Source organism: Lepisosteus oculatus, chromosome 5 (genome assembly GCF_040954835.1).
Source record: "Lepisosteus oculatus isolate fLepOcu1 chromosome 5, fLepOcu1.hap2, whole genome shotgun sequence".
Taxonomy (NCBI): domain Eukaryota; kingdom Metazoa; phylum Chordata; class Actinopteri; order Semionotiformes; family Lepisosteidae; genus Lepisosteus; species Lepisosteus oculatus.
The window spans coordinates 61166245-61191818 of record NC_090700.1 but is presented as its reverse complement, the minus strand read 5'-3'; the positions used below and the strand labels follow the sequence as shown (position 1 = coordinate 61191818).

Genomic DNA, 25574 nt, shown 5'->3' with positions numbered 1-25574 from the left:
TACAATTGTGCAAAATCCATTATTTATTTAGTTTCTTCCATTCACACACAACAATGACAGAGAATAGAGAACTGCATTTATAGACACATAAATACCATGGTGTCACCACTGAACAATGTCATTCACAGTCCAAGCTCAACAACATCAACAAGAAAGGAGCTAGAGAAGGAGAGACCCTTCTGTCCCACATATTTCGAACCCTAAGCGTGGAAATTCCCAACATTTCTGCAGAAATCAACCCCCCCACCCCAGACCTAACAGTAATGTAGCACATTGAGTCCATATCTGTACAAACACTTTTTTTTTCAAACAAATCACTATGAGAAATGTCTTCTATCTTTGTGTTCAAAGACTCAAATACTGTACTGTATATACAGAACAAAACTGTTTTTCATTAAAACATTTACTTCACATTTCTCTTTATGGTTTCCTCTGCACCCAATTTTGTTCATAGGCCGTATACAGCCCCTGTATTCTCACCGTATTTAAAGAAAAAGAACAAAAAGCAGAGAAATTAATTTTAAAAATGTTTTTCTGATGTTTTCTGCAACCTGGGATTTGTTTCTTTCCATTCTTAACTTGACTGCTTTGTTTTTCAAGAACAAAATTTCTTGTTTTTTTCTTCAGAAACTATGTTCTGTGTGCACATACTGAACAATATAACCTTGAATTGTGAGTCTGAATTTGTGTGAACCAACATCAGTGTCACACATCAGAGGTTTGGAGAGCACCTCTGCGCCTTCAGCCAATAAAATGCTTTGCCAGACAAAGTGAAAACCAGTTTAAAACAATTTAGTTCACTTATATTGTTGATTTGTAACACCATGCAATTCATCAGAATTTTCATTTCACACATTTATAAATTGAGTTTTGCAGCTATGACTAAAGCACAAGTTGTGAATTTCCCTTAGGTTATTATGTTTAAGACTTATGTTTACAGATTAAAAAATCAGCTCTTCTGTTGAGCTCTTTTCCCTTGGTAAACGTTTCCAGAAACACAGAATTGATTCAGTTTGATAAAGGTTTTGTTCATTTGACATTTAGGTGTAGCTTGTCAAATATATAATGGTTATGTACACAGAAACTAGCACAGCTAGGAGACAAACAGGGCATTCAGAACTGAGCACCGGAGATCAGCAGAAAATTAGTTTTCAGTTTTTAAAGGAAACTGTCAGAAAAGCAAACTCTCTTTAATTATTAATGTTGCTTTGTGTTATCTTCAAACAAAGAAGGTGATTGTTTACAAGCCTGAATTTATTTCCAAGCTTTTTATTGTTAAAGAGAGATGCTGAATGGAATCAGGCAGAAAAAACAGAATAATGAAAACAGGTTTTAAAGCTTTTTTGGTGGGTACTGTACAAACAAATCTCTCCTCCACAGTGATGAAGTCATTCGATTGTGGGTGGCAGCCTTGTGTTTGTTCTTTTATATAAATACACAGTGCAGTCAAGAGCTGTGAAAATATCGGTTTTAGACATAATATTGCATGACTAAACATGCTTGCATGCACAGTGTGCAACACTCAAGCATGTACTATATTTGCCATGCACTGGGCAGACCTCCCTCTGTAATCAAAGGACAGTACTTAGATCTCTTGTCCTCAAGTGTATATAGAATCAGATTGCAAAAAAAAATCAAAATGTTCTTTCTGTACTTCAAAACCAGCAGACATATATAAAGATATGGATTGCAATCTGTATGACAAACCTCCACATCCACATACAGGATTGTTTATTTTTTGCAGTGAATCTGTCAGCCGCTTTGTTGATCTCTGATTATTTCAATGTCATCTGATTAATGTTTTCCAGGTAAACCAAAATTCTAATTGGTATTGTTTATGTCAAGTCAGTCAAATCATTATATTCAAACAATCAAATCTGTGTAGTAAATCAAGAGACCCACAGCGACTGGTATTTAACACTAATGTTATCGAACTGACTTACTTCTTGACATTTACATGTTATGGGAGAAAGATTGTTTCTCAGTATAATGTATGTTGCTCTTCTCACCAAATTAAATTTTAGATATTCTGCCTCTATCCCAGTTGTTGAGTAACAACTACCCAGAATCAGAGCAGTTACAGTAACAGGCATAAATGTGTGGACATACTGGTAAATGCGATGGACATTTGTTGTTGCTCTAATGTGCTGTGACTGCAGCTCAGCATAAATCCACCAAAGAAATTAATCAGGGTGGCGGACCATAAGAGAACACTAGGGGTATTCACATGCTATCAAAACGTTGTTCTACTTTCTGTACATTACAAAACAATCTTACTAATTTCACATAGGTTAAATTTCACATGGTGTATGGGGATCTCAGCCATTATTTCTATTTAGACTGTTGTTTAGCATTCAATAGGTTTTTCCAATAAGAAAAAACTTGAAATAAGTGGTCTTAACACTACTTAGAAATGGGTGCAAACCAGCTTCACAGAAAAGGTCAATTGCTTAAGCAGTCTTGTTCTATAGTGAAGTTTTCCCTGTGCTATTTTCTTCCTTTTATTTTAAAGAAATCTTTTCAGAAATGGATATCTGTAATTAAAAACAGTATTAATTCCCTAGAAACTGGTGAAAACTCCTAATGCATGAGCAAGTACAAAACATTCTGTTATGAGGTCCCAGAACAGTCTGTATCATTGAAATGAAGAAACTTAATTACAGGAATAATAACAGTTAAAGAAAATGTGGTGATTCACTCATGAGAAATGATAGAAGAATAGAAGTTCTCTTTGGTGAAATGCAGTGATTTATTCTCTTTAGTAATTTCTTTCTTTTTCATTTTATCTGTATTCTGTACTGATCAATATATTCTAGAAGCTTTGGAAACTTCATAATCAGTATGTTGCCTTACTGCAAGTTCCCTGAAAATTGTTTTTTTTAAATCTGTATTATCTTGAAAGTTCTTTTAAAAAGAAAATAGAGTATGGAAAAAGCCCAGGAAGGAACAATAAATAATTAAAATTAAAATACTGTATGTTTTTGACCTTTTTTATGATGGTCTTAATAAAAAGGAAGGTTAGAAATGTAATCATTGACATTTTTCAACAACAAATGTATTCATTTTAATTCAAGTTGCATTTTGCTCATTCAGTCATAAAAAGCAAACACATTTCTAAATGCAATGCTGTATAAATTTTAAGCTTAGTGGGTTACTACATTTGGTTGCATCTAAGTTTCATCATTAAGTATAATACATAAGTAAAATGCAACCAACTTAAATATATTCTTTCTAAAAAGGACAAGAACTGATTTCCTATAAAGGTTAGATTTAAAGGTGTTGTTTGTTAAAGTAAACAGTAAAGTTTGGCACATTTTGAGGGTTTAAAAGTTTGTTTACATCTGGTTAAGATCTCCTTTTCGAACCACATTTCTGATGTTTTTCAAAACTGTGTCCTTCAATTTCAGTAAAATACAGAAACTGGGAAAAGAGGTTATTTCCCACTGACAGAAAAAGATCAGGATGATGAAACAAGCAGTCATCTGTAGCTTCCACAGAAATGTCAAAGTCACCAAACCTGAAAACATGCACCAGTAGATACCTGCTTTGTGTGTATTTTTATTCCCTTCCCTCTGTCGATGAATCATGCTTTTATTGTTTGGTAGCCCCATTCATTAAGGCTTAGTAATGCTACCTTAGCAGCCTCCTCATGGGTGAAACCAGTCATTTCCATCTGGAAATTTCCATAATCTGTACTTTTCTGTGTGTCTTACTTCTCTCCAGGGTGCTAAAATATAGTCAAGTGCATAGAGCAACATTAAAGACGCACCTTGAAGGCTCTTTGCCTGATGTTGTTCTAAAAGGGACATGGAGGAGAAAGAAAGGACAAATATTTCACTGGCTCCCTCTTTCCAGATTATGCAGACTAGGTCTGAAACTAGTTTGTTGCATTCAGTCCATTCATTACTGAGCCCAAGCATGAAACTGTAGTCTCCTGGGGCTTTTATCTCAGCTTCGTTTCCAATGCCTCCTCTCTCACTGCTGCTCAGCTGGAGTAAATCTGAGTACCAATCACGCGCATGATCTCTTTCTGAATTTTAGGCTCCTGAGTGTTTATATTGGCATCTCCCACTTGGCCATCTTCATACCTGTGGAAATAAAATGGAGGAGAATCAACTGAGTCCACCCTAGATGATTCTGCAGCATGGTCAGTCTGCCAGTTTCCAGATTACAATTCTCTGTTTTAAAACCCATGCAAGGTATATTTATCTAATTGAATGATGTAAAATCCTTGCTATGCAGCATGGTCTTTTTTTTTAGCTTGACACTTCTCTGAAGCAACACACGATTCAAGGAGAATTCAATGAGAGTCTATTTATACACTAAATATATAAATAGACTGGCTTGCAGTAAACTTGATACTGCCAGGTCACTATTCCAAATCGGGTCACCAAATCTTTGTCTCTCACATACACCATGCACAAATGAAACACTCACACGAAGAAGAATCGTGTGCAAACGTGGTCTGACACTGGGCACACCCAGATGTTCCCATGTTTCTGAAGGTCTTTCGAGGTTATTACTGAAAACAATGAGAAAAAAACATCACGCATCTGTGTAATAAATAACAAAAATCCAGTGAAGTAGTTTACATAGCACCACTGTGCATCTGCCAACACCCGAGAGTCAAAAGGTTTTGAAGAGAAATGTAAATCACATAGTGTCTTACCCTCACAAAGTGCAATGCAGTTTAAATTCCTGCTCTGAAGAAATCTGGATTGAATGGGACGACTCTGAAAAGACAGCAACAAAGACACAGCAGGGGTTAGAGTGGAAAGCGTGTCTGGCAGACATGTTCGGTGACGAGGGAGATAGCATTGGCTAACGATGATAGCTGAAGGATGTGGATCATGAGATCCAGCAAGGGAGACTACCTGTGGTATGGTGTTCATCCGGTTGTAACGTTGTACCAGCTCATCTTTTGTGGGCATTCGGTGCTGTCCTTTCCCCATCCCTACAGTAAAGATACACAACACACATTCAGAGTCTGGAGAGGGCTGTTCATTGTAACATATTGTGTAGTCTGTTTTTGTGGTCTCAAAACAGCAAAAACATTCTCAAAACACTAATCTGTTTATTCAAATAGCAAATACAGTTTGATATACAACATTATAAACTTCAGCACTTGAGGCCAGTAACCCTTAGCTAATCATGAAGGCTCTTTCAGCAGGTTTGTCTTGTCAATGGAAAAGGTTCAGTCTCAAAAATCCAATTGAACCAAAATATTTTCTCTCTATTGACAGAAGACTTAAGTAATTGAAAGAAATGGAATGGAACAGAGTTCTCACTGTAAACTGGCTCCGCCCAGGAGCCACAGACACTACAACACATTGCAGAATGCCAAATGAGTCCAAAGAGAGACAGAACAACACATAGACAGGAGTGGAATTTCTCTGGTGCCTCAGAATGCTCAGTGATTTCTGTCCCAAACAGTGACAGCAGGAATGTCTCATAGTCAGTTTCAAATCATCACATGATAGAATATACTGTAATGCATCCCGAGTGCGAAACAATGAAAACAGTACTAAAATTCCAAGAAAGGTTTAATCGACAGGATCAGTGGCTGCACTGTCTAATCTGCGGCTGCATTGTCTCTTATAACATATATATTACAACACAAACACGCCATCAAGTGGAGATAGTGTTTTTGGAGGACCGAGCAAATTGCGTTCCTACCTGAGTATCCAAAGGAAATGCTGGAGATGGGGCTGAGATAGATCCCCTTTCCATATGCTGCCCCATGCAGCTTGCATTGAAAAGAGCATTGTGAGAATCACAAAGACAGACATAGACCACGCACCCTGGAGGTGGGGCAGACAGAGCCCCAGCGGGAACACAGCACCGGGAAGTCCTCGGGAGCTCCCAGTATGTCTGCTCTAATTACTGTGCATTACGGCTTTCTGATGCAACGTCAGAAATCAAGGCACCCCATGTGTGTTGCCAGGATAGATGTTTTGCAGAATCCATTCCACCTTTTAGGCTGGATGCCTATTCCTGTCATACTCTTTTTCTGGATGCATGCAAAAAGATAGGACCTAATGTGTCAGAAACATGTGGAAAGACTCTTGTTCAAAGGCAGAAGACACACACTTCATTGTGGAATTAAAAAGATAAAGAGGGCCGCCAACAAAGTAGGTATGAAGTATGAAGATGATCGGGGGTAGAGGGAATGCACTAAAAGAGGCAAGGTTCCATAGCCTAAGTGTAGAAAGATGTAAAGAGAAGTATGGAAAGAGTTTGTGAGAAAATTTAAAGGCACATTTTCAGAACAATGGAAAGACCATTCTTGGGCTGAAATAGGTCGATCACAGTGAAGAAGATGGAGAGAATTCAGGGTAACATTATACAGTGTATGAGAAAGACTTAAAGAGTGTATGAAAAAGATTTCAGTGGTTACGGATTTCTGCATTGAAAGAGAAGAACAACATTTAAAGGCAGAACTGCTTAAACATGAAAAGGTGCATTTCAACAGCAAACGTACTTGGTTCAAAAAAGAAAGCACACGGGTTTAACTCAGAAAGGAGTGTTTAAGTCAAAGTGTAAAGTTTCATGCTTATTACTTAAAAAGTGGATAAATATTGTGAGTATTTGCTGAAATGTGGACCTTCTATAAAAGATCATAATTAACATGTACAAAAGAAGTATTTCAGACTTTAAAAATGTCACATTCCATAGTCAAAGATTCTCTTTTTTACAGATCCAATGACTAATCTGATTTGACAATAAACATATGGTTTCTAAACTTTAATCTCCCCCTGCAGTGAAAAGAAGATGCTAGATAATATACCAGCTGTAACAGATGAAGTTTCACCTTTCTGCTCCACACCTAGTCTGATGTACCATGATTTAATTTGTTTATCACTGGATGTGGAAAAAGACATTAAACTTTCATTACTTTTTTTACTTAATGTTTAGAGACTCTGCTCTTTATCTGTTTATCCTTTGAAGTACTAGACATTTTTATTTGCTTTTATTTGGTTGGATTTGTTTTAATAGGAATATACTTACAAATGGAGGTTTCGGCCTCAAACTGTCAATTCTTTAAATCCTCAACCCACTTTTAGAGTTGCAAGTCTTAAAGCCAGAATAGTGAGATTTCATATGATCTTCTTTTATAGGCAGTTTTAGTGCATTATTAAAAAAAATCTACGGTCATAAAATTCTAATGTTATTTAATATTGTTTGGTTTTATTAAATATAAGATTTTTTGTCATTTGTAATGTGTCATTTAATTATAGTTCTACATTTTATAGCTTACCAATTACAGTTGTGCTGGTGGCTAGATGATTTTAAATCTTTGTTTATATCGTAGGAGATTTCAGTATTTTGTGCAAATGTTATGCTTTAGTTAGTTGTTATATATGTGGGAATCATGATTGCAATTGAAACGAAGAAACATTGCATAATGTAACTTGTGATAAGGGAATAAACTGAAACATAAGCACAAGGTACAGGGAATTTAAACATTTCATTTAGTCCCTTTAAACAGTCAATTTCCTTTACTTCCTCTTTAATAAACACCACACACCTGCCTTCGCTCCACAGTAGTAAAAGCTTGATGACAAAATACTAACCTGCTTGTTTTCTCAGTCAACACTGGTCTTTCTCAAAAACCCATTGCCATTGGCCCTAGAGACCGCGGAGCTTATAGGCTATTAGCCCAAGCTCCACTCAAGTGAGACTGCTTCTGTGAAGAAATTCCTGAAGGCAAGGTGAGGGTTAGTGAAACATCAGGCACCTAGTGGTCCACCCTTGCCAGAGCATGGCTGACAGATAACCCAGGCGCCCAATGGACACCACGGTTCTCCTCCTCACCGGACCGAGAGACCTTTAGCGTCCATTGCTGTCAGGACTCAAAGGCTGGGTGACATAAGCCGGGTTACCGGTGGGCCTTGCAGCAACCCATTGCAATGAGGAGGAACATGGCATCCGTTACTGTCAAAATGGAGCAGCTGGACAACAGGCCTGGGTTAAGGGCAGGCTTTGTCCAGGAGGTGGTGCATCTTTCTAGCTGCGAGAGCTACATACCTGCAGTTTGGTATAAGAAGCATTGACTAGTCCATTTCTCAGAATGGAGTGCCAGTTCTCTATATGGGAACCACTAGAGCAGGTGCAGAGAGAGAGAGAAACAGAGAAGCTGTGAATACAGAACAGATCCCAGACAAGCCTCTGTCCAGGAATTTCAGGTTTTGTGTTAGGCTCATTTACACAGAGTCAACATTTGCCATGCTAGGCTTTATTGTACACTATGCTATTCACTATTTAGTCAAAGTTTCATGGCAGATCTCTGTTCTTTTTGATAATCAATATCATAAAGCAAATAGAAATCTCAAGAATTGCACTCAGCTGAAAGATCAAACATTTTTTCAGACATTAAGAACTTATTGAGTTATAGTATAATTAAAACGTAAGGCTAAGAATTGCTATTAATTGCTCCTTTTTAAGCTGATTGGTCATTTATTTGAGTATGCATAGATGCAATTGATAGTACTCTTGAAAAATATAATTTTTCCAAATTTATGAGTGGCTATTTGGTTATCATTTCAATTCTATTGAACATGACTGCTTCATTACAGTATGGTAGTACTCTGTGACACTTAACAACTATTTATTGGCTGGTACTTTAATCCAAAGTGATTTACATTTGTACCCATTTATGCAGCTGGATATTTTATTGGACAAATGCTTGTGAAGTATCTTGCTCAAATGTTCAAAAGCAGTCTCTCACCTGGGATATGAACCCACTATAAACCTATCCAGTTACAAGTCCAGAATCACAACCACTTCTCCACACTACTGCCAATACACATACAGGGTAGGCTATATTTTGATGGTTTGTTTAAACTTTGGATAAACAAGTAAATACAAATTAATATTAACAAAGCTGGATAGTCAACATCCTTTCATTTCCTGTGAGTTTGTTTTAGAAGGACGTTCACACAGACTGTATTCTCCACAGATTCAAGTGAGATGAAGTTAATTAGTTTATGATTAAGAAAAGCATTTAAACTCCCAACATAATGAGAAAGCATGTGTGGGTCTTGGGTTTCAGCATGGGATTCTTGCAATTCTCTTCATTCATATTATCTTCACTGTTGGACTTTCAAATTGGATGGTCTTAAAACCCTTTTCACATCATGGTAGAAATTCCTTTCAGACCTCTATAACAGACAGTTGCTCCAGGCTGGGAGTTTTAAAAGGGCACTATGATAATAATCAATGAGACTGATGTTTGTTCTTTGCTGCAGTACGATCTCCAGTGTTGAAACTGGCACTCTGGCCTAATAACACTCACTGAAAGGCGAAGGTGCTCCCATAGAGTTTCTTGGCTGTTCGGAATCGAGCCTCTTTTGCTGGGGGGCTGCTAAGCAGCAGGAACTGATGGGATGTATGCATGAACTTGAGTTGCTGTGGAGGAAAGAAGCAAGAGTCAATATTGATTACGGGAAAAGCGAAGTAGTGTCAAATTAGTTCTCATGTTTGGTCAAACTACATTTTGCACTAAGTAAACTTAACACATGCCAAACCATAAAACTGGATAACATTGGTAGGTCAGGTGGTAGCTAAGCTGTAGTAAGAACTCCTATAGTACTTGCTGAGACCATACCTGACAGCAGTCACCACATAGAGTTGCTTGTTTTATCTGACAGTACTGCAATATTTCATAATACACAGCATGGAAAGCAACCATTAGCTTCTCTAAATGTCGAGAGCACCCAGAGTACCAGAAAGTGTAGACATGACCCACTTTCATTCTCTCATTTGTTGACGCAGGAGGTGCTTTTCTGTGCAGAGTGATTCACTATATCAAATGTCAGTGGTAAAGTAATTTATTGTGGAACTAATAATGTTTATTCTCTTCTCTCTCATAATGTTTTCAAAAAGGACTCCGTTATGCGTATGCAGTGCCAGTACCACAAAATAAAGTAGGACTCATTGTTTACCTAAGAATAACTTTTGTAAGAGCAGATATTTCTTATGAGCTGGAAAACCTTTGAAATAATGTGATTGTGCAGGATGTTAGGATGACAGGCAGCCTGTTTGTTCAGCTCACCACCTGAGAACATCTTGGGGCAATACATACCCTGCTGAGGGGCAGCTTGACAATGTGGGATCGGTTACTTGATATGATCCTAGAAGAAAGAGATTGGAAATTAAGATAATTGTTCCATTCCTTGTTTGTCAAAAGGACCACATTTATACTGTAGCATCATGTGGATTTCTGAATATTAAAGACTGAGATAATGATTTCCATAGGTGCTCTACCAGAAACATTGATTGTCTTCACTGTACCATTTTCCATACTATTAATGGTGAGAACATTTTTGTTTCTTGTTCACATTACAAAAATATTTAATTGTTTTTTTTTTACTCACCACTGCAGCAGAGGATGAGCTAATGGGTCTAGTTTGTCCATCTGCTTCTTAATCTCTAGGTAAGATCCCTAAAAAGAAGGGTTAGCATACTTGTTTAACAACAAGTCTCCTCCATTCAGGTTACTGAAAACTTTAACTAATGGTGTTTAAACTCTCTGTCCATTGTCAGAAAGTGATTTGTTCCTGGTAAGGGTCATGACAACGTGGAGCCTATTCCAGAAGCTTAGGGCACAAGGCTGAACTACACCCCGGACATGATGCCAGCTCATCACAACACACACACTCCACAAGAAAGACAATTTAAAGACTAGCCAGCATGTCAGGAGGGTGGCAAGAAAATGCAACATTTAGCATAATCCCATAATCCCATGGAGAGAACATGCAGACGTCACACAGAATGCAACCCATTCTGAAATTAAACCCAGGACCTGTGAGACAGTTAACTACCATGTTACTCTTATGCCCTGAAGGGGTCAGGAGTTCTTTAACTAAACAACATAAGATGTTGATCTTAGTTGTGAACTCTATTAAATACATTTTAGCAGTTCATTGACCTTTGTGTTTTGAGTTCATAAAGAGTAGAATTATTTTTTTCGCAGACAAAAATCTTTCTTAAAAACCCAGCTCACAGCCTAACTTTCCCAAACAAAATTTTAAATGTACCATTTCAGGCTAAAGCCATTAAGATGATGACTGCCAATAAAATCATTCCCACAGTGGAGGTAAGAAAAGTTGGACTCAACAAAGATTACCATGCTTTACATTGTTTTAATTATTCTGCAGCATTTCAGCAACGTCATACCTGTGTCATCTCCCTAATAGACATCACACTGTCCAGAGCCTTTTGCAATCTCTCGTAGTTCTTCTTCTGCGATAAGATGAGATGGAGAAGTTATTGTACAGTAAATTAAAATGATTTTTTGTGATTAGTAAAAAGGACTTGTCTATTTAAAATAAAGGAACAAGAAATAGTTTTATTCCATGCTGAAAAGAGAAGAAAGAAAACATGTTTAGGCCATGGAGCCTTATTCAGGCTTCTTCACACACCTGAAGAAGGCTCCATGGCCGTAACGTTGTGTTTCAAATAAACCTATTACTTTTTCCTTTGCAGTCTATGTATGCTGACGCAGTTACCCACCTGAACTATTTAAAATAAATATGTAAATACTGTAACACTACATTGTTCACGTGGGTATACGCCCTCACTGCTTCCACATCGGTTCAGCCCCCCACCATCGGGGACTCGAACCCAGGCCTCCGGCATCACTCAACAGGGACCCAGCCACTTGAGCCAATGGGAAATCTCCCGTCAGCCCACCGGCTGCGGTCCCTGCTATTCATGGGGAAGGGTGGTGACGTCACCATGCTGGTAAGCCAGCTATCGCAAACAATGGAGGCCGTATGCGTTACAATACCTTAGGGTTAAAAGCCAGTGTCTTGGGGTCATTGGGATCAACTACAGACGGATATGGCTCAAAAATGATGCTCTTCCTGGGTGACTCCAGAGCTGCTCTGCACATGGACACTAGAAGATCGACCACCTGAAAACACAGCACATGACCATGTCATTGTCCGATCACTACTGCTTTCTGTCCATGTTTAGTGCTTCATTAATAGTACCAGAAAGACCTGATACACAAGTAGACACTATGGTAAATTAAGCTTTTTAGTACTCCCAGTCTAAGTGAAATAAAGGCCTTGAAATTTAGAAAGGCATATGGCATTAAGCTAAACACTTTTGCATGGATGTTGCTGGGAGTCAATGCTCATAATGTCTTAATTTAGCCTAAGACAGTTCTGTTGCACCCATAGCTTAATATCTTAATAAGGGTATCTTGATAAAATTTCCAGCTCCGAATGCTGTGGACCACCTTGAGTAACTGGCACGTCAGATTTAAAACAGACAAGATTTACTATTTGGCTCCCATTTTTCATTTTCCAGATGAACCACTAAGAATATTACATAGCTGAGAACAAGAAAACATCAGCAAGTCATTAAAGGAGGGCTGTTTCAGTACTGTGTCTTTGTTTAAATGTCAACTGGAAAGGTTCAAACAGCACCGTGTAGGCATATGCAGAATTTTACAGGTGTCTGTACAGGGAGCAATAGTGATAAAATAAGTTTCTAATTAAGTTTAAAAATGAAGTTTGCCTCACCTCTGCTCCAGTGGCCACCTCCTCTGCCGCCCCTGACATCACCCCCAGTGTGTAGAATGAGAAGACACACAGCTCCCTGGTGCAGACAGCCGGCTGCAGACACACACACACCAGCAGACAGAAGGATCAGGCTTTCTCAAAGCGGAGATTTGGAGAACCTTTCAATTGAATTGCTCAGTTTCACAGTTTCTTGCAAAATTTATATTTACAGTCCTTTTTGTAGTACAAAAATAACATTTTCTTTTTTTTAATTAAACACTTCTGTTTTTCTTATAAGAGCTTGTTACCAAGCACTTAAACTAAAAGATTTCCACTGTACTAAAGATACAATGGGAATGTAACTGAGTGGGGGTTCAAAGAGCTAAATATGAAGCCTTAGTACAGCATTAACATGGAATATGAGGATGCTGTGGACAGCTAATTAAATTAAACATTTCTTACATTGTCAGACAATTTTAAAAGACTGATGTAGACTTTATGTTGTAAAACAATCACTAAATACCGCCATGGAAGATCACCAGGAGGGAGAAAGATATAATTCTGATTTATCATTTTTTACCTTCAACATGGATCCGTTCTGAAACACATGCTGCTCATCACAGACAACACAGTACTCATTTAGAGTAGGGATCCGCTGCTCAGAGTATTTCATTATCTGCGAACAGAAACAGACTCTTGCCTATTTGTTTATTCTCTTTTCTTAGAGATTATAGCCCAGAGGAGATTTTGTGACTGATGAGTTGAATATTACTGACAAATTCTCATTTTGATACAAAATAACACCAAGCCACCTCCATTGCTCTGCGTTTACTGTATGTCCAGGTGTGCGGTACTGTGCCTTTTTGTGATATATTGTAATTCTATTCTATCGCCACCTTAGCCAGAATTTGGTTTGAATAGAATACAAGTAGACTATAGCAATAAGAAAAATAATGAATACACTGGAAAGTCTGGAAAAAGTACCATAAAATTGACCATTTTAATAATACATGACAAATAGATTTAATTCATCTCATGCTCAGAATGTAATATTTGTTGGATACATTGTCTACTTGCTCCAATATAAATATTACAATAAAAATAAAATATTACAATACAAAATATATAATATAATGCAATAAAAAATGGTTTGCTGTCATGAGAGAGTGACTACAGAATGACTACAAGATGTCAATAATGAATTTCTACAGACTGTCCTTGAAGACTACTTGTGTGGTGCACTTGACAGAAGTTTGTAGAATAGTTCTTGTCAACTTTGTCAGCAGCTGTAATTGATCAGGCACCATGGTCTGTTGTTTCTTAGCGGCTACAGAAAAGAAGAGAGCAGCTGAGTCATGTCTCTGCTCCACATTTGATTACGTTAGGTGGCCAATGCCTGGTACAAATGAGCTTGGCTTCTTCTACAAATCAGGATGTAAAAAACAAGGCGATCAAGATTATGTCTATTACAGTGAGTGTATATTTTTAAGGTCCCCATTTTTCTATGAAAGCTGACTGAGGCTGTAACAGTGAGAAAGGCATGTTAAAACCAAAAGTGTGGACCGAAGAATACGTCATGAATGAAGCTGTAGAACCTGACCTGACCTGGATTCATTTCTGACATGGCTGGAATATATTGTTCTGAGGTTATTTTGTATGGGAAATTTGTGACAAATAACTGAAAGGTGGGGAAAACATCAGAAAAAGCCATTGTGTCATGTGTGATAATACTTTATATTGTTCTAATGCATATGCAATGGTCAGTTCTACACACCCAGTAATAACACAGGCTGACTGGATCTGTACTCAGACTATAAAACATCTGTATAACTGCTTGCATTCAGAGTACCGTGGGGAATACACCTTGAGTGTGTCTTCTTCAGTGTTCTCCAGCAATCTGCCTTTTTTTGCAACAAAATAAAACTCATTTCAAACTTTTGCTGAACTGCGCTTTTTGCACCCTCTACTAAGCCTACCTGCACTAGGAAGCCATACTCCAAGGTAGGAATGTTCTTGCAGTGGCCCCCCGCCTGGGATGAGAAAAACAATTCAATCAGCTGCTTCGTGGTAATCTGCGCAGGAGGCCTGGCCGCTGGGACAGCCACACTCTGATGGGTCAAGTGGAGACAAGGGCATTATGGGAAGGGTGCCAGTCAGACTGAACAGGGGGTGGGGAGTTATTAGAACAGGAATACGCTTCATAAAAAAAACACATTCATCTTGAAATGTGGAAGTGTGCTCTTCAGAGCCACAATGCAGCCCTCCTGGCAGACTAATTAGATTCTTACGGCTGTTTCGCAAAAACTGCACTACTACATTTTGTGCCTGCATTGCTAAAACATACATTTTGCAGTGTTTTTTACCTTAAAACTAAAATCCCTTCCTCTTGCAATTTCTTGTGCAGCAACATTTGAAATTCATATCGATTGGATGAAGAATCGGCTCTTTAAAATTTTAAGCAAATCAATTAACCGGCGTGGTAAGACCAAAACAAAAATGGAAATGACTAATTGTACTGAACTAAAAAAGTTGCAAACATCACCCTTGGGGAATTTGTGAAGAATGCGTCTCAACGGCTGTTGTGGAGCCAGTATGGCGGTCTATCTATCTTTCTATTTATGCTTATGACACAATGTCCGTTTAAAAATGCAATAAAAAATTTACGGTATACAGCAATGCAAAAGATGTGGCAAAAGATGAAAAACCAATGGTATTTCATTACATGTGTATTAAATTTATCTTTAGAAGATATTGAGTCAGCACATATAAAAAATTACATACCTTCCAATCTGATAATCAGAAAGTAGTTATTTACCTTATTTCAGTATATACCTTCTGTGCTGGACTCTATAAAGGGCATTTCAGTCGTCATCGCAGGAACTGACCTGGCTGTTGGGGGGGTAGCTGAAGAGCTCCCCCTTGGGGTTCTTCATGGTACAGGAGATGGAGCGGTTCATGAGCCGGGTCACCCGCAGCTCCGGCACACCCAACTTCCCCTTCATCACGGAGTCCTGGATCAGAGGGAAACTGGGAGACCTGCCAGGAGATAGAAAGAGAGAGGGTGTCTCACATTGCAGTGCAGGTTCTGTGATTTCTATAATGTCCATCCGCGACGCCCTTTTCCCTTCTTAACAGTTTCTCAAACGCTGATATAGTCTGACAGGGTACCGTGATATAAAATGCTTACTTCACATGTGTGGATTGAAATAGCTGCTATGCAGCCCCTACAGATTGTATGATACACAGACTGGGATGTGTGTCCAGGACAAATCACATGCAGGACCCAATACCTTAACTGGACTGGAGAGCTGCAGGCAGAGCACATGCATTCCCAGAGGTTTGCCTGGTCAATGTACACTAGTGTGCTGTATTTACTTTGGGATGGGGGAGAAGATGCTCAGGCCAGCACGAAACTTCTTGATGGTGCCTCCAGCTTTGAACCAGCTATGTCGTTTCTCCTGCTGAGCCTTCAGGAACTCATTGCTCAGGTGTTTCCACTGCTGGGAGGTGAACATGGTGAGGATCCTGGGGAAGACAAGACGCTAATTAATAACTATATGGCGGAACTTTAAGATATTTTTTAAAGGGGGCATTGTTCTGATAAGATATCCTGTTAACTCACATCTCTACATTGTATGGGCTTTGCCTGATTTTCCTAATACATTTCCCTTGTGTTGACATGGCCTACTTGAAACAAAATATATAAAATTATCGAATTAACACAAATACTTGGAGATTTCTACTAACAAGAATCTTTGTAAGAACTTCGTACAGTGCATGGATGACTGAAATCAGATTGATGCTCTTTAACTTGCATAGAATCTTATCAGGGAGATATAATTCTAAATCCTACAAGGTGCTGACAGGTAAATGACTGAATTATGTCGTCTGCCTTTGTCTTCTTTTTAAATCTTCTTATTGTTGCCTTTTGAATCATACTGTACCTATTCTCTGGAGATTTCCATTAAAGTCTTTACTTAGACTGTTATCTACCTTGCTCCTAGACAAGTCTAGTGACCCAAAAGGAAGATATTTATTCAGGTAACATGCACAGAACAGGATAAAAAGCAAAGATAGCTTACTTCTTAAGCTGCAGTCCCAAACTGAAACCTTCTTTATTTGAAGGCTGGAACACTTCCACTGAAGGCTCTATAAGACAAAAACAATAAGAGGAAAATATCAGGAATTGAAAAGCAGCAGCTGTAAGAATAGAAACAAAATCCTAAACAAATAAACTAAACTTGATTGTTGTCTGAATAGTGCAATTTATTCAAATGGATGCCATTTCAACATTGAAGGAATTAACATTGCAAAAGTGAAACACTCATTTTTCAACAGTATGTCTTGGCAGCATCTAATAGCAAATTACCCATCGGGAAATACAGTATGTTTAATGGGTGTAGTGATTGCAAATAATAAATTGTTCCTTATTGACTTACCTGGTTGAATAAATGATCAAATAAATAAAATAAAATGCTCACCCGGTCCATCGAGGTACTGAGACAAGGAGAAACGGAGACGGAGGACAATCGGTTCTGTTCTTATAACTTTCCATGCAGTCGCCACCTCCTCCTGAGAAGACAGCACACAGACCAGCTCTGATCATGGACAGATTTGGGGTAAAACTGAGAATTTCCTGCCTAGGTACTTCAGGCAGAGAGAGCACACTCAGAGATGAAAACATACTCACATCCAAGAAACTGATGTTAATTTGCAAGTCAATGTCCACATCGTCAATGGTTCCATACTCCCTATCCAAGAAAGAGACAGAAAAATAGATGGCAACTGACAAATAATTAATACACTCACAGGGACATCGTCAGAGGGGCAACTCACATCCCCAGCTGCCATCCCATTTTTATCTGAAATCCCATACTGTCCTAAATTTACCAATAAAAGTAAACAAAAACATAGGAAACAGTTACGACAGGTCTTAAGTTTTTGGAGTATATATATACTCCAGCCTATATTGTAAATGGTTGGTGATTTTGACTTTGGTGTGTGCGTGATTTCCACCTTGCCCATGGTGTACAACAGGGTTACCCATATAACTGATGCAAAGAAAAATAGTAGCACAGCCTCTTTTTGAAGGCAATCATATACACCATATTCACTCTTGTCACAGATTACTAAAGTCTAAAAATGTAAAAAAGAAGTGCTCCACCTAATGTATATTTTTCACAGGTGGCTTGTTGTTACGATCGCTACTCTTCCTCTTAAGGGTGCTGCAGCCCTTCCTTGTTCTGCCCCATTACCCGCACCTATTCCTTATTCCAGCCCCTCTTTAGTTGCCCCTTAAAAGCCAGACGCAGACGTCATTCGAGGCTTTTTATTGAATCCCGATTCGTGAAAGCCCGGGTCCTGCTGCGTCTGGCTCCGTTATGGTTTTAACTTTCTGTTCCTGATCCCCCCCCGCCGGTCCCGACCTAATCCTCTGGATGAATCTCCTGGCCATGGACTTTGCTTCTGTTTTGAATTCCCCGTTTGAACTTCATCTTGGATTGTTCGCCCCGTACTCACTGCCCCTTGGACACGCCCCCTGTCTCCATACCCTCTCCTGCATGACTTTTTCCCCAGTGTTTCCTCACAAATCCGGATTGTGTTGTCTGCATAGGGCCCAGAAAGAACTGTTTTGTGACACTTGTACAATAAACAATACCATAAAAACTCCTGTTTTTGCTCCTGTATATAACATGTTACAATGTTCTCTCCAAATAAAACTTACATGGAACTTTTCATTACAGGAGAAACAGCATGTACTTCTAACACTGTTGTTTGTTCAACAGTATGCAGAAGTATTGTCCTGAAAATCCAATTTTCATATAGCACACACCTCTTGTATTTTAATGTATGTGCATGTAAAAAAGGTGAATTTCCTTTCTACACTTTCAAACAGATTCCAGTTCAATAAATTAGTTTGTTTTTTACCAAAGGTAAAAATACAAAACTGAGATGATAAATATGATGGTGGAAAAGTTTCTACAGATATAAAAAAAGAACAACCATAAATGCCACCCAGTTCAAGTTGATTATAATTGAAAAAATAAATACATCTGTCACCTGAAATAAGCCAGTTCCTTTACCAGGTGCTATAATGTCACACGCTCCTTACTGTGCTATTGCAAAGCAATTAAGTATTGAACTCATGCGAAAACACAAGTTAAACTGATCTGCCAGGGAGGATGTGACACCAACTGAGCGGTACCTGACAGACAGAGAATTTTCACTGTAAATGGTCTTCACAGCCTCGATGTCAGCATCCAGCTGAGGGTGACGGTATAGGTCAGCGGCACAGCTCCCCTGGGAACAGAAAGCAGGGCGTGAGAGAAACACTGCCAGCAGACACAGTATATACTGCACTCATTCAGGAGATTTCCATTTTAATTTCAATTTTCAACTGCTACAAATGTCTGTATTTTCATTGTGAAACATTTTCATCTCGTGAAGTTTTAAATATCTGGTTATCTTCCAAGGGGTTATTTTAAAATGTCTTAAAAAGTGTGCAAGAAGATTATGATTGTGATAGAATTCCCAGTGAGATGGGTTTAGTAATAGTTTAGAGCAGCTAAGAGAGAAGCAAGCATTACCTGGATCCCATACAGGAACTCCTCGGAGTCATTGTCTCCATCAGATTCCTCATCAGTCCAATACTGGCCTTTGACGTCCTGCAGACAGAGAGATTGACAGGGCAGCCTCAGCATTGAGGTCACTCAATGAAGTCACTACCTTCTCACTGTCTTCAGCAGCCAATCTGCATAACCAAGGGGTACAACAGGGCATAGGTTTGGTATCATAACAGCACAGGCAAAGTAACATCATCAGAACATTCAGAAATCGAAACAACAGAGCTGAGTCTTTGGTTTTACACTCTCAGTTTTACACATGGAAGCATCATGCTTTAGCGCATAACCTCACATTATTGTGGGCTACGTGACTTAAATATGTAAGCTGTTATTTGTAGCATCATGCTAATTTTTCATTTTCTTTACACAAATTATAACAAAAGACATTACAGCAATAAATACTTTGTGTTGAATCCAAATGCTAAAATATGGTCATCTTTAAATATAAATAAAACTAAAACTGTTAGTGCTAATAAGTCAGTAGGCTATTCTGGCTTTCTTTCCATTAGGAGGCAAACAAAATGCTGGGATATGGATATTATTCAAGATGAATTCGTATCTTCTTATGAAACGTTTTGCTAATGTCTTAAACATGTTAAAAATTATGTAATTGTATATTGTTATGGCCATTTCGGCTATTACTTGCACTTCCAATTAAATATATCAGCAAAGAACAAATAGAAATATTTCTAACAGAATCACCATTAAAATGTCTTTTGTAAGATATATTTATAACATTTTTGAGAGGTTTAAAATTAAAAGGAGGGCTGAAAACATGTTTATAAAATTTATTAATTTAACTATTTCAATTAATCCAGTTTTTCAAAGTAGTGGTTACAGATAATGTAAATTATTTAGTTCACAAAATGGCAGGAGTTATTTTAATCAGAAAGAATGTATATCATATTGCTTAACAGGAAATGGTCTTCATGGAACTCACCATTGGATTTGCAGTTCATAGGTGAAGCTCAGATAGGACTAGGCCTTTCTCCTCCATTCCGGCCACTGAACTGTTTACAGTAGGACGAGAAGCAAGGCAATCTGTAGATTTAGCATCCACTGGGTAGGCAGCTCTCTCTGCTGTTTCCGTGGCAACCACTGCTTCACACAACTACTTCAGCTGATTAACATGGAAGCAAAAGAACAAAAGAGACACCCCTATAAATTAGCGATGTAGCAAGTCAGAAGTGGTCAGTGGTCAGCAGAACACAATGGGAGCTTCAGAGCTGAATGCATTAGCTGACTAAGACAAATCTTTTGAGTTTAGAGACCTAGGATTTAAAATTGAAAGAAATACCTTAAATCTGTTTAGTTCTTCCAGGTATAAATGTATATATAGTATATACATTATATAGTACATGTATCTAGATATTTTTTAAATGGGTATATTGCAGCAGAAAGACGGGTGTAAGTTTAGGTCCTCACTTTGGACAGCATTTCTGGAGGGTAATTCCTGTAAGAGAGTCCCATCAAGGAGGGAGTCATGTGATGTCTCAGAGACTAAATGAGCCAATATGGAAATTACCCATCTTTTCTAAATAATAGTTCACATCACTCCAATTTTATTATTGTTGTTGGGGTTTTATTTGTACTTTTAGTACTGTAAAGCTCACTGCTTTTTTAACACTTTGCTCCTGAATGGCCTCTCCTGTAGATTATGCTACCTGCAGCACAGGACAAGTTCTCCAGCCCTGAAGGTACTCCCAACCCAGGCTGTGTCAATCATCAGTTGTGGCCTTGAGCCCCCTGTGATAATGCTAAAGTACTTCTACTGGGAGGGTGCAGAGCAGAGTCAATTTAAATTTGTATGACCTCCTACTGGAATCTGTAAGTCAGACATGTGTTTCTTGAAGAATGTGTGTGCCTTTCATTCCTTCATGTCAGTCTGGAAGGTAGGAGACAGTGGAGTTAAATATAAACTGACCTTTTCAAGTTGGGTGTAAAAGGAGAAACGTGGATATTGCATTCTAAATAAACTTTAAAATTAACCAGAAGCTAAACAGCAGTGAGACACTGCACAATAAATATCCCATATAAAAACTGCATCTCTCTGCTTTAAAACAAGAGTGTAACTAGGCTTGTGGAGACAAAGCCTACACAAAACGACATCTGAAAACTCTATAGACTATTAGAGACACTATTATTGCGGAATGATTAATGTGCTGCTGATGAAGACAATGGACCTGCGTGTTGCTATGATACAGAGCTACAAAAAGATTATTCCAAAAAAAGATGACAGAATAATAAAATGTGTTTCATCTTATTTCACACCACTATGTCAATTACGTGTTATAACAATAATTGTCATCATTGAAATTCTATTAATTATAATAATTATTAAAAATATGTTTTAATTATTAATTTAGATGGCCAATATAATTAAATTTGTGTTATAGAACACAACACAGACTTTGATTAAGGCTGTTTGGACAAATTGCAGCATTTTTCCAACACATTTTGTTTTACACACCTTCCAGTGGCATCCTACAGAAAAATGGATTATTCTCTTAGAAATTCTGTACTGAATTAACTTGTAACCTCCCAAAAAGGAAATGACTGAAGCTGATAGACAAACAAGCACTCAAGATGGGATAATCATGTTTTATATATGGAGAATGTTAAAACAGTCTATTAGGGTGTCATATCAGAAAATGTCATATCTCTGTCCTTCTGTGATACTGTTTGTGATACATGGTTTGTTTCCATGACACCAGTTTAGTGTTCACTGCCATGCTTGTTCTGTGTCCATTGTTGCATTATGATTATTGCATGAGCCTATGTGGAGCCTCAGCTTCCTTCAGCTGTGTTTTTCAATCCTAGTGAAGCCCCTGTCCACATCACCAGATGTCATTCTGCAACAAACACTGAAGCAGAAAATATTTTAACAGAAAACAAAACTCAGACATCTCCACTAAAACAGAAAGAATTGGCAACTCAAAGGGATGTACAAAGGGCTGAAAGACAGATGATGTCTCTTGTTACAGATTTCCTGTGGTACTGTTCTACAAATTTTTGATCCATCTATCAATTTTCTAACCACTTTATCCAGGACAGGATCACTGGGGAGCTGAAGCCTATCCTGGAAAGCTGTGGTTTCAAGGCAGGGGCAGGATACACCCTGGATGAGACGCCAGTCCATAACATTGAACATAAAGACACAAATACAGTCACACTCAGACCAGGGCCAGTTTCCCTAAGAACCAATTCACCTACCGCTATGTGTTTAGACAGTGGGAGGAAACCAGAGCACCTGGAGGAAACTAACATGAACATGGGGAGAACCTGCAAACTCCACACAGAAAACACCCACTTTCCACACACTGTGCCCCACATTTTCAATACAATTCATTCAAATAAGGGGCTGCATGTTGACATGGGAGTTAGACATGCTTCCTGGCTTCGATTCTGGCCTGGGTCACATTTTGTGTGAAGTTTGTATGTTCCTTCTGTGGTCATGAGGGTCTTCGATAAGTGGTCCCAGTTTCCTCCCACAATTCAAAGACATGTTGTTTAGGTTAAATGACATCTCCAAATTGTCCCCAGTGTAACATAACATAACATCATAACATCACTTTATTAGCCCTATACAATTTCTTGCATTAGGAATTTGTCTTTTCACATACCCCAGCTTTTCTCCATGGAGACACAGACACACAGACAGGGAGAGAAGCTTGGGGTTAGAGCGCAGGGTCAGCCATTACATTACATTACTGCCATAGTACTTAAACATACTCCTCTGTGAAGTAGATCAATTACTATGTCTAAATCTAACATGAATAATACTAGCAGTGTGATGCACAGTTGCTGCTAAAAATGTAGGATCAATTTTGAGCTAAAGGCCTAAGAAATTAGTCATTATGCCAAGTTCAAAGAAAAATAATTCAGCACAGTAAAATAATAATGCAGTAGTACGCAATAATTGTCATCTGCAACTTTGTTTGCAAAGTTGGCTCAATTCATTCCCCAAGCATGATCATAAACAGAAAAACCTACCACACAACACAAACTATATAATCACTTTAGACCTCGCAAAATACGTCTGGAATGCATAGAAGGCTTCAATTCAAACAAACACACCTTTAGCTATACACAGAATATGACTGAATTTAACCCTTGTCCTCCCTGTGGTTCTGAAACTCATGGAATGTTATCTTATATTTAAGATCAATTAAGAATAAAAAGGTTTATTGAAAGTATACATATATACCGTATGAAACCATTGCAGGTGCTTCATCTTTGGGAGACAGTTTTCGTTTATAAAACATTGAAAGCCTTGCTCCATCCCTGCTAAAAAAGTTCAATTTTACAAATCCTGCCTTCAGACATTTTGTATTTTCTCCATGTAACAGAGGATGCTGCTCTGTGTTCAGGGTCCAGTTTTCTCTGAAATCATGCTTTCAGTTCTGGCTATATCTCACCCTCTCCTGCCATAGCCTGGCATCTGGCAATAAGGAGTTGGTCTTTTTTTAATACCCCACTCTGCTATCTTCCACTCTTGGAATGAAACTCAACCTTCTGTCGCTGAGCCATTTTGTCCACTGCATTCACCTCAAAGGGCTTAGCAAAGAAGCACAGCTAAAAATGGGCAGAGAATAGTTTATTTTTCTGGTACCTTCTATTCAAGCTTTTATTTTAATTCCCAAGAATGAGCATTACCTTTTCTATGCAGTGTGTGACAGTTCACACACTATTAACATCTGAGCTCCAGTCAATATACACGGAGAAATAAAATGCATATACCTGTACTGTATTTGCATTTCCTACCAGTCTGACCCTCCAGCATCCCCAAATCCTCCCACCCTCCCCTTCCATTTTCTGTGGGCCCAGACTCACTCCTCTCACGGTAGCCTTGGTTACCTATAGAGACATATTCTAGTGCACCACCACCTCCCACTCTCCCCCCTCCCCACAAAAAGAATAAAAGCTAAAAATGCACACACATTCCTCTCCCAATTCACACTTACCCTTCTCGTGAGGTAGAAAGAGAAATGCTGTCTTTTTCTTTTTGTTTAATTTTTTGTTGTGGCACTGGGCTCCCAGCTTTCTGTCTCTGTTCCTCAGAAAAGCACAATGGTAGCTGGAATCGAATCTTTCTACCCCTCTTCTATTCTCTCTCTTTATGTCTGCCTAGCTGTGTGTGTGTTTATCTATTGCAGATCTCTGCTCCTTCTGCTGTCTTATTTTGCCTGACAACACAGCCCGTTGTGGGCATGCTCAGTGCGTTTCAGCCACTGCTGCTCATGTGACTTCCAGCTGACTGGGCACAGAAAGACAGGGAACAGGCTGGAGGAGAGAAACCACTTTCAGCTAAGGGAAGCTATCCTTCTTGTCTAAAGGGAAAACTGTGGGTGCCTACTTATGGTCTTACAAACTCTGATGTTACCGAATGTCCCAAGAAAAGAACTGGGGCCTCTCGTGATTATTTAATGTCTCAGAGCATTCAGCTAAACAAGCCCCTGGACAATGTTGCAGACATCAGTAAGATTCTCTCTAATTGACTACAATCCTTGTCTGCTCACTAAGTCAGATGCCTTTAAAATGGGATCCTATAGGAGATCATTACTAGAACTGGATTAAGGTGTACTAAGTTATCATTAAGACCAACTAAATGTATCGATAAATTAATATTGCTGGGTGTCTTTTCAAGGAATGAGCCAATATTGATGAATATGTGCAATAATAATGATGTTTTAGCATGGAAACTTCATCTGAAAATATCCTTTAAGAAACAAGTAACCCCCTTGAGCCTAAACAGTGTCCTTAATCAGTATTTACCCTCCTTAGCAGTAATCTGCCAGATAGAAGCACTGGCAGATTAACTGAGTTCCTGAAGACCAGGAGCATGGCTACAGGTGAGGATGCACGCAGTTCTCTGTCTGCAGACATCTGCCTGTGCTCCCGGGACAAGCGTAGCTGCATTTTCACCTCCCCAGCGTGCTGTTCTGGGTTAAATCTGAGCAGAAGCATTATAAGAAAAGAAACAGCTTTTTTTCATAACTGCAGCTCCTGACGTGTTTCTCCCAACTCAACTCCCTGTCACCAAATGAACAATGAAGAACAGCCACCGCTGAACAATCCAGGTGCAGTCTTAAATGGAGCAGGTTCCATACCACTCTCCTACAAAGAAACACATTAAGCTAAATGTGGACAAAATACACACTATTTTTTTAAAGTTGGCTTTTTGTCATTTGGGACTGGCTCAAATGCCCATAAGGGTGCTACAACACCTAAGAGAAGCAGAAATTTACTGTGAGCTGACTGTGGGATTTCACATGTCCTGTAAGTAAGCCACCTGGATTTGAGTTTGTTTTTTTATGAGAGACAAGAGATTTAGTGCTTAGTGGAAAGAGTTGGGGATGGACTTGGGGCCACAGGGTGAACCTGAAGATGAACCGATTGGTTCACAGGTCTGCCAATCAACTTTCCAGGCATGGCCATT

The 25574-nt window shown here is 38.7% G+C and overlaps 1 protein-coding gene across 8 annotated transcripts in view; it reads right to left on the bottom strand.

The window, feature by feature from the left end:
• Positions 1 to 25574, bottom strand: part of LOC102692805 (protein mono-ADP-ribosyltransferase PARP6) — a 30700-nt gene continuing 5126 nt past the window's right edge. For 2 of the 8 annotated variants that reach the window (XM_015343525.2, XM_015343526.2), the window contains exons 2-23: positions 20076 to 20255; positions 19100 to 19263; positions 18718 to 18812; positions 17203 to 17263; positions 16994 to 17084; positions 16595 to 16661; positions 15888 to 16037; positions 15398 to 15548; positions 14489 to 14620; positions 13093 to 13188; positions 12534 to 12626; positions 11792 to 11917; positions 11179 to 11244; positions 10377 to 10444; positions 10085 to 10133; positions 9296 to 9408; positions 8029 to 8101; positions 5677 to 5746; positions 4875 to 4954; positions 4670 to 4733; positions 4438 to 4522; positions 1 to 4088 (exon numbers count right to left, since the gene is read on the bottom strand). In XM_015343525.2, the coding sequence (XP_015199011.1) occupies positions 3986 to 4088; positions 4438 to 4522; positions 4670 to 4733; positions 4875 to 4954; positions 5677 to 5746; positions 8029 to 8101; positions 9296 to 9408; positions 10085 to 10133; positions 10377 to 10444; positions 11179 to 11244; positions 11792 to 11917; positions 12534 to 12626; positions 13093 to 13188; positions 14489 to 14620; positions 15398 to 15548; positions 15888 to 16037; positions 16595 to 16661; positions 16994 to 17084; positions 17203 to 17263; positions 18718 to 18812; positions 19100 to 19213 (1947 nt within the window). In that variant the 5' untranslated portion in view covers positions 19214 to 19263; positions 20076 to 20255 and the 3' untranslated portion in view covers positions 1 to 3985. Of the gene's footprint in view, positions 4089 to 4437; positions 4523 to 4669; positions 4734 to 4874; positions 4955 to 5676; positions 5747 to 7574; positions 8102 to 9295; positions 9409 to 10084; positions 10134 to 10376; positions 10445 to 11178; positions 11245 to 11791; positions 11918 to 12533; positions 12627 to 13092; positions 13189 to 14488; positions 14621 to 15397; positions 15549 to 15887; positions 16038 to 16594; positions 16662 to 16993; positions 17085 to 17202; positions 17264 to 17938; positions 18080 to 18717; positions 18813 to 19099; positions 19264 to 20075; positions 20256 to 24099; positions 24371 to 25574 lie in introns of those variants that run through there. The other 6 variants (XM_015343528.2, XM_015343524.2, XM_015343527.2 and 3 more) reach the window with 6 other exon arrangements.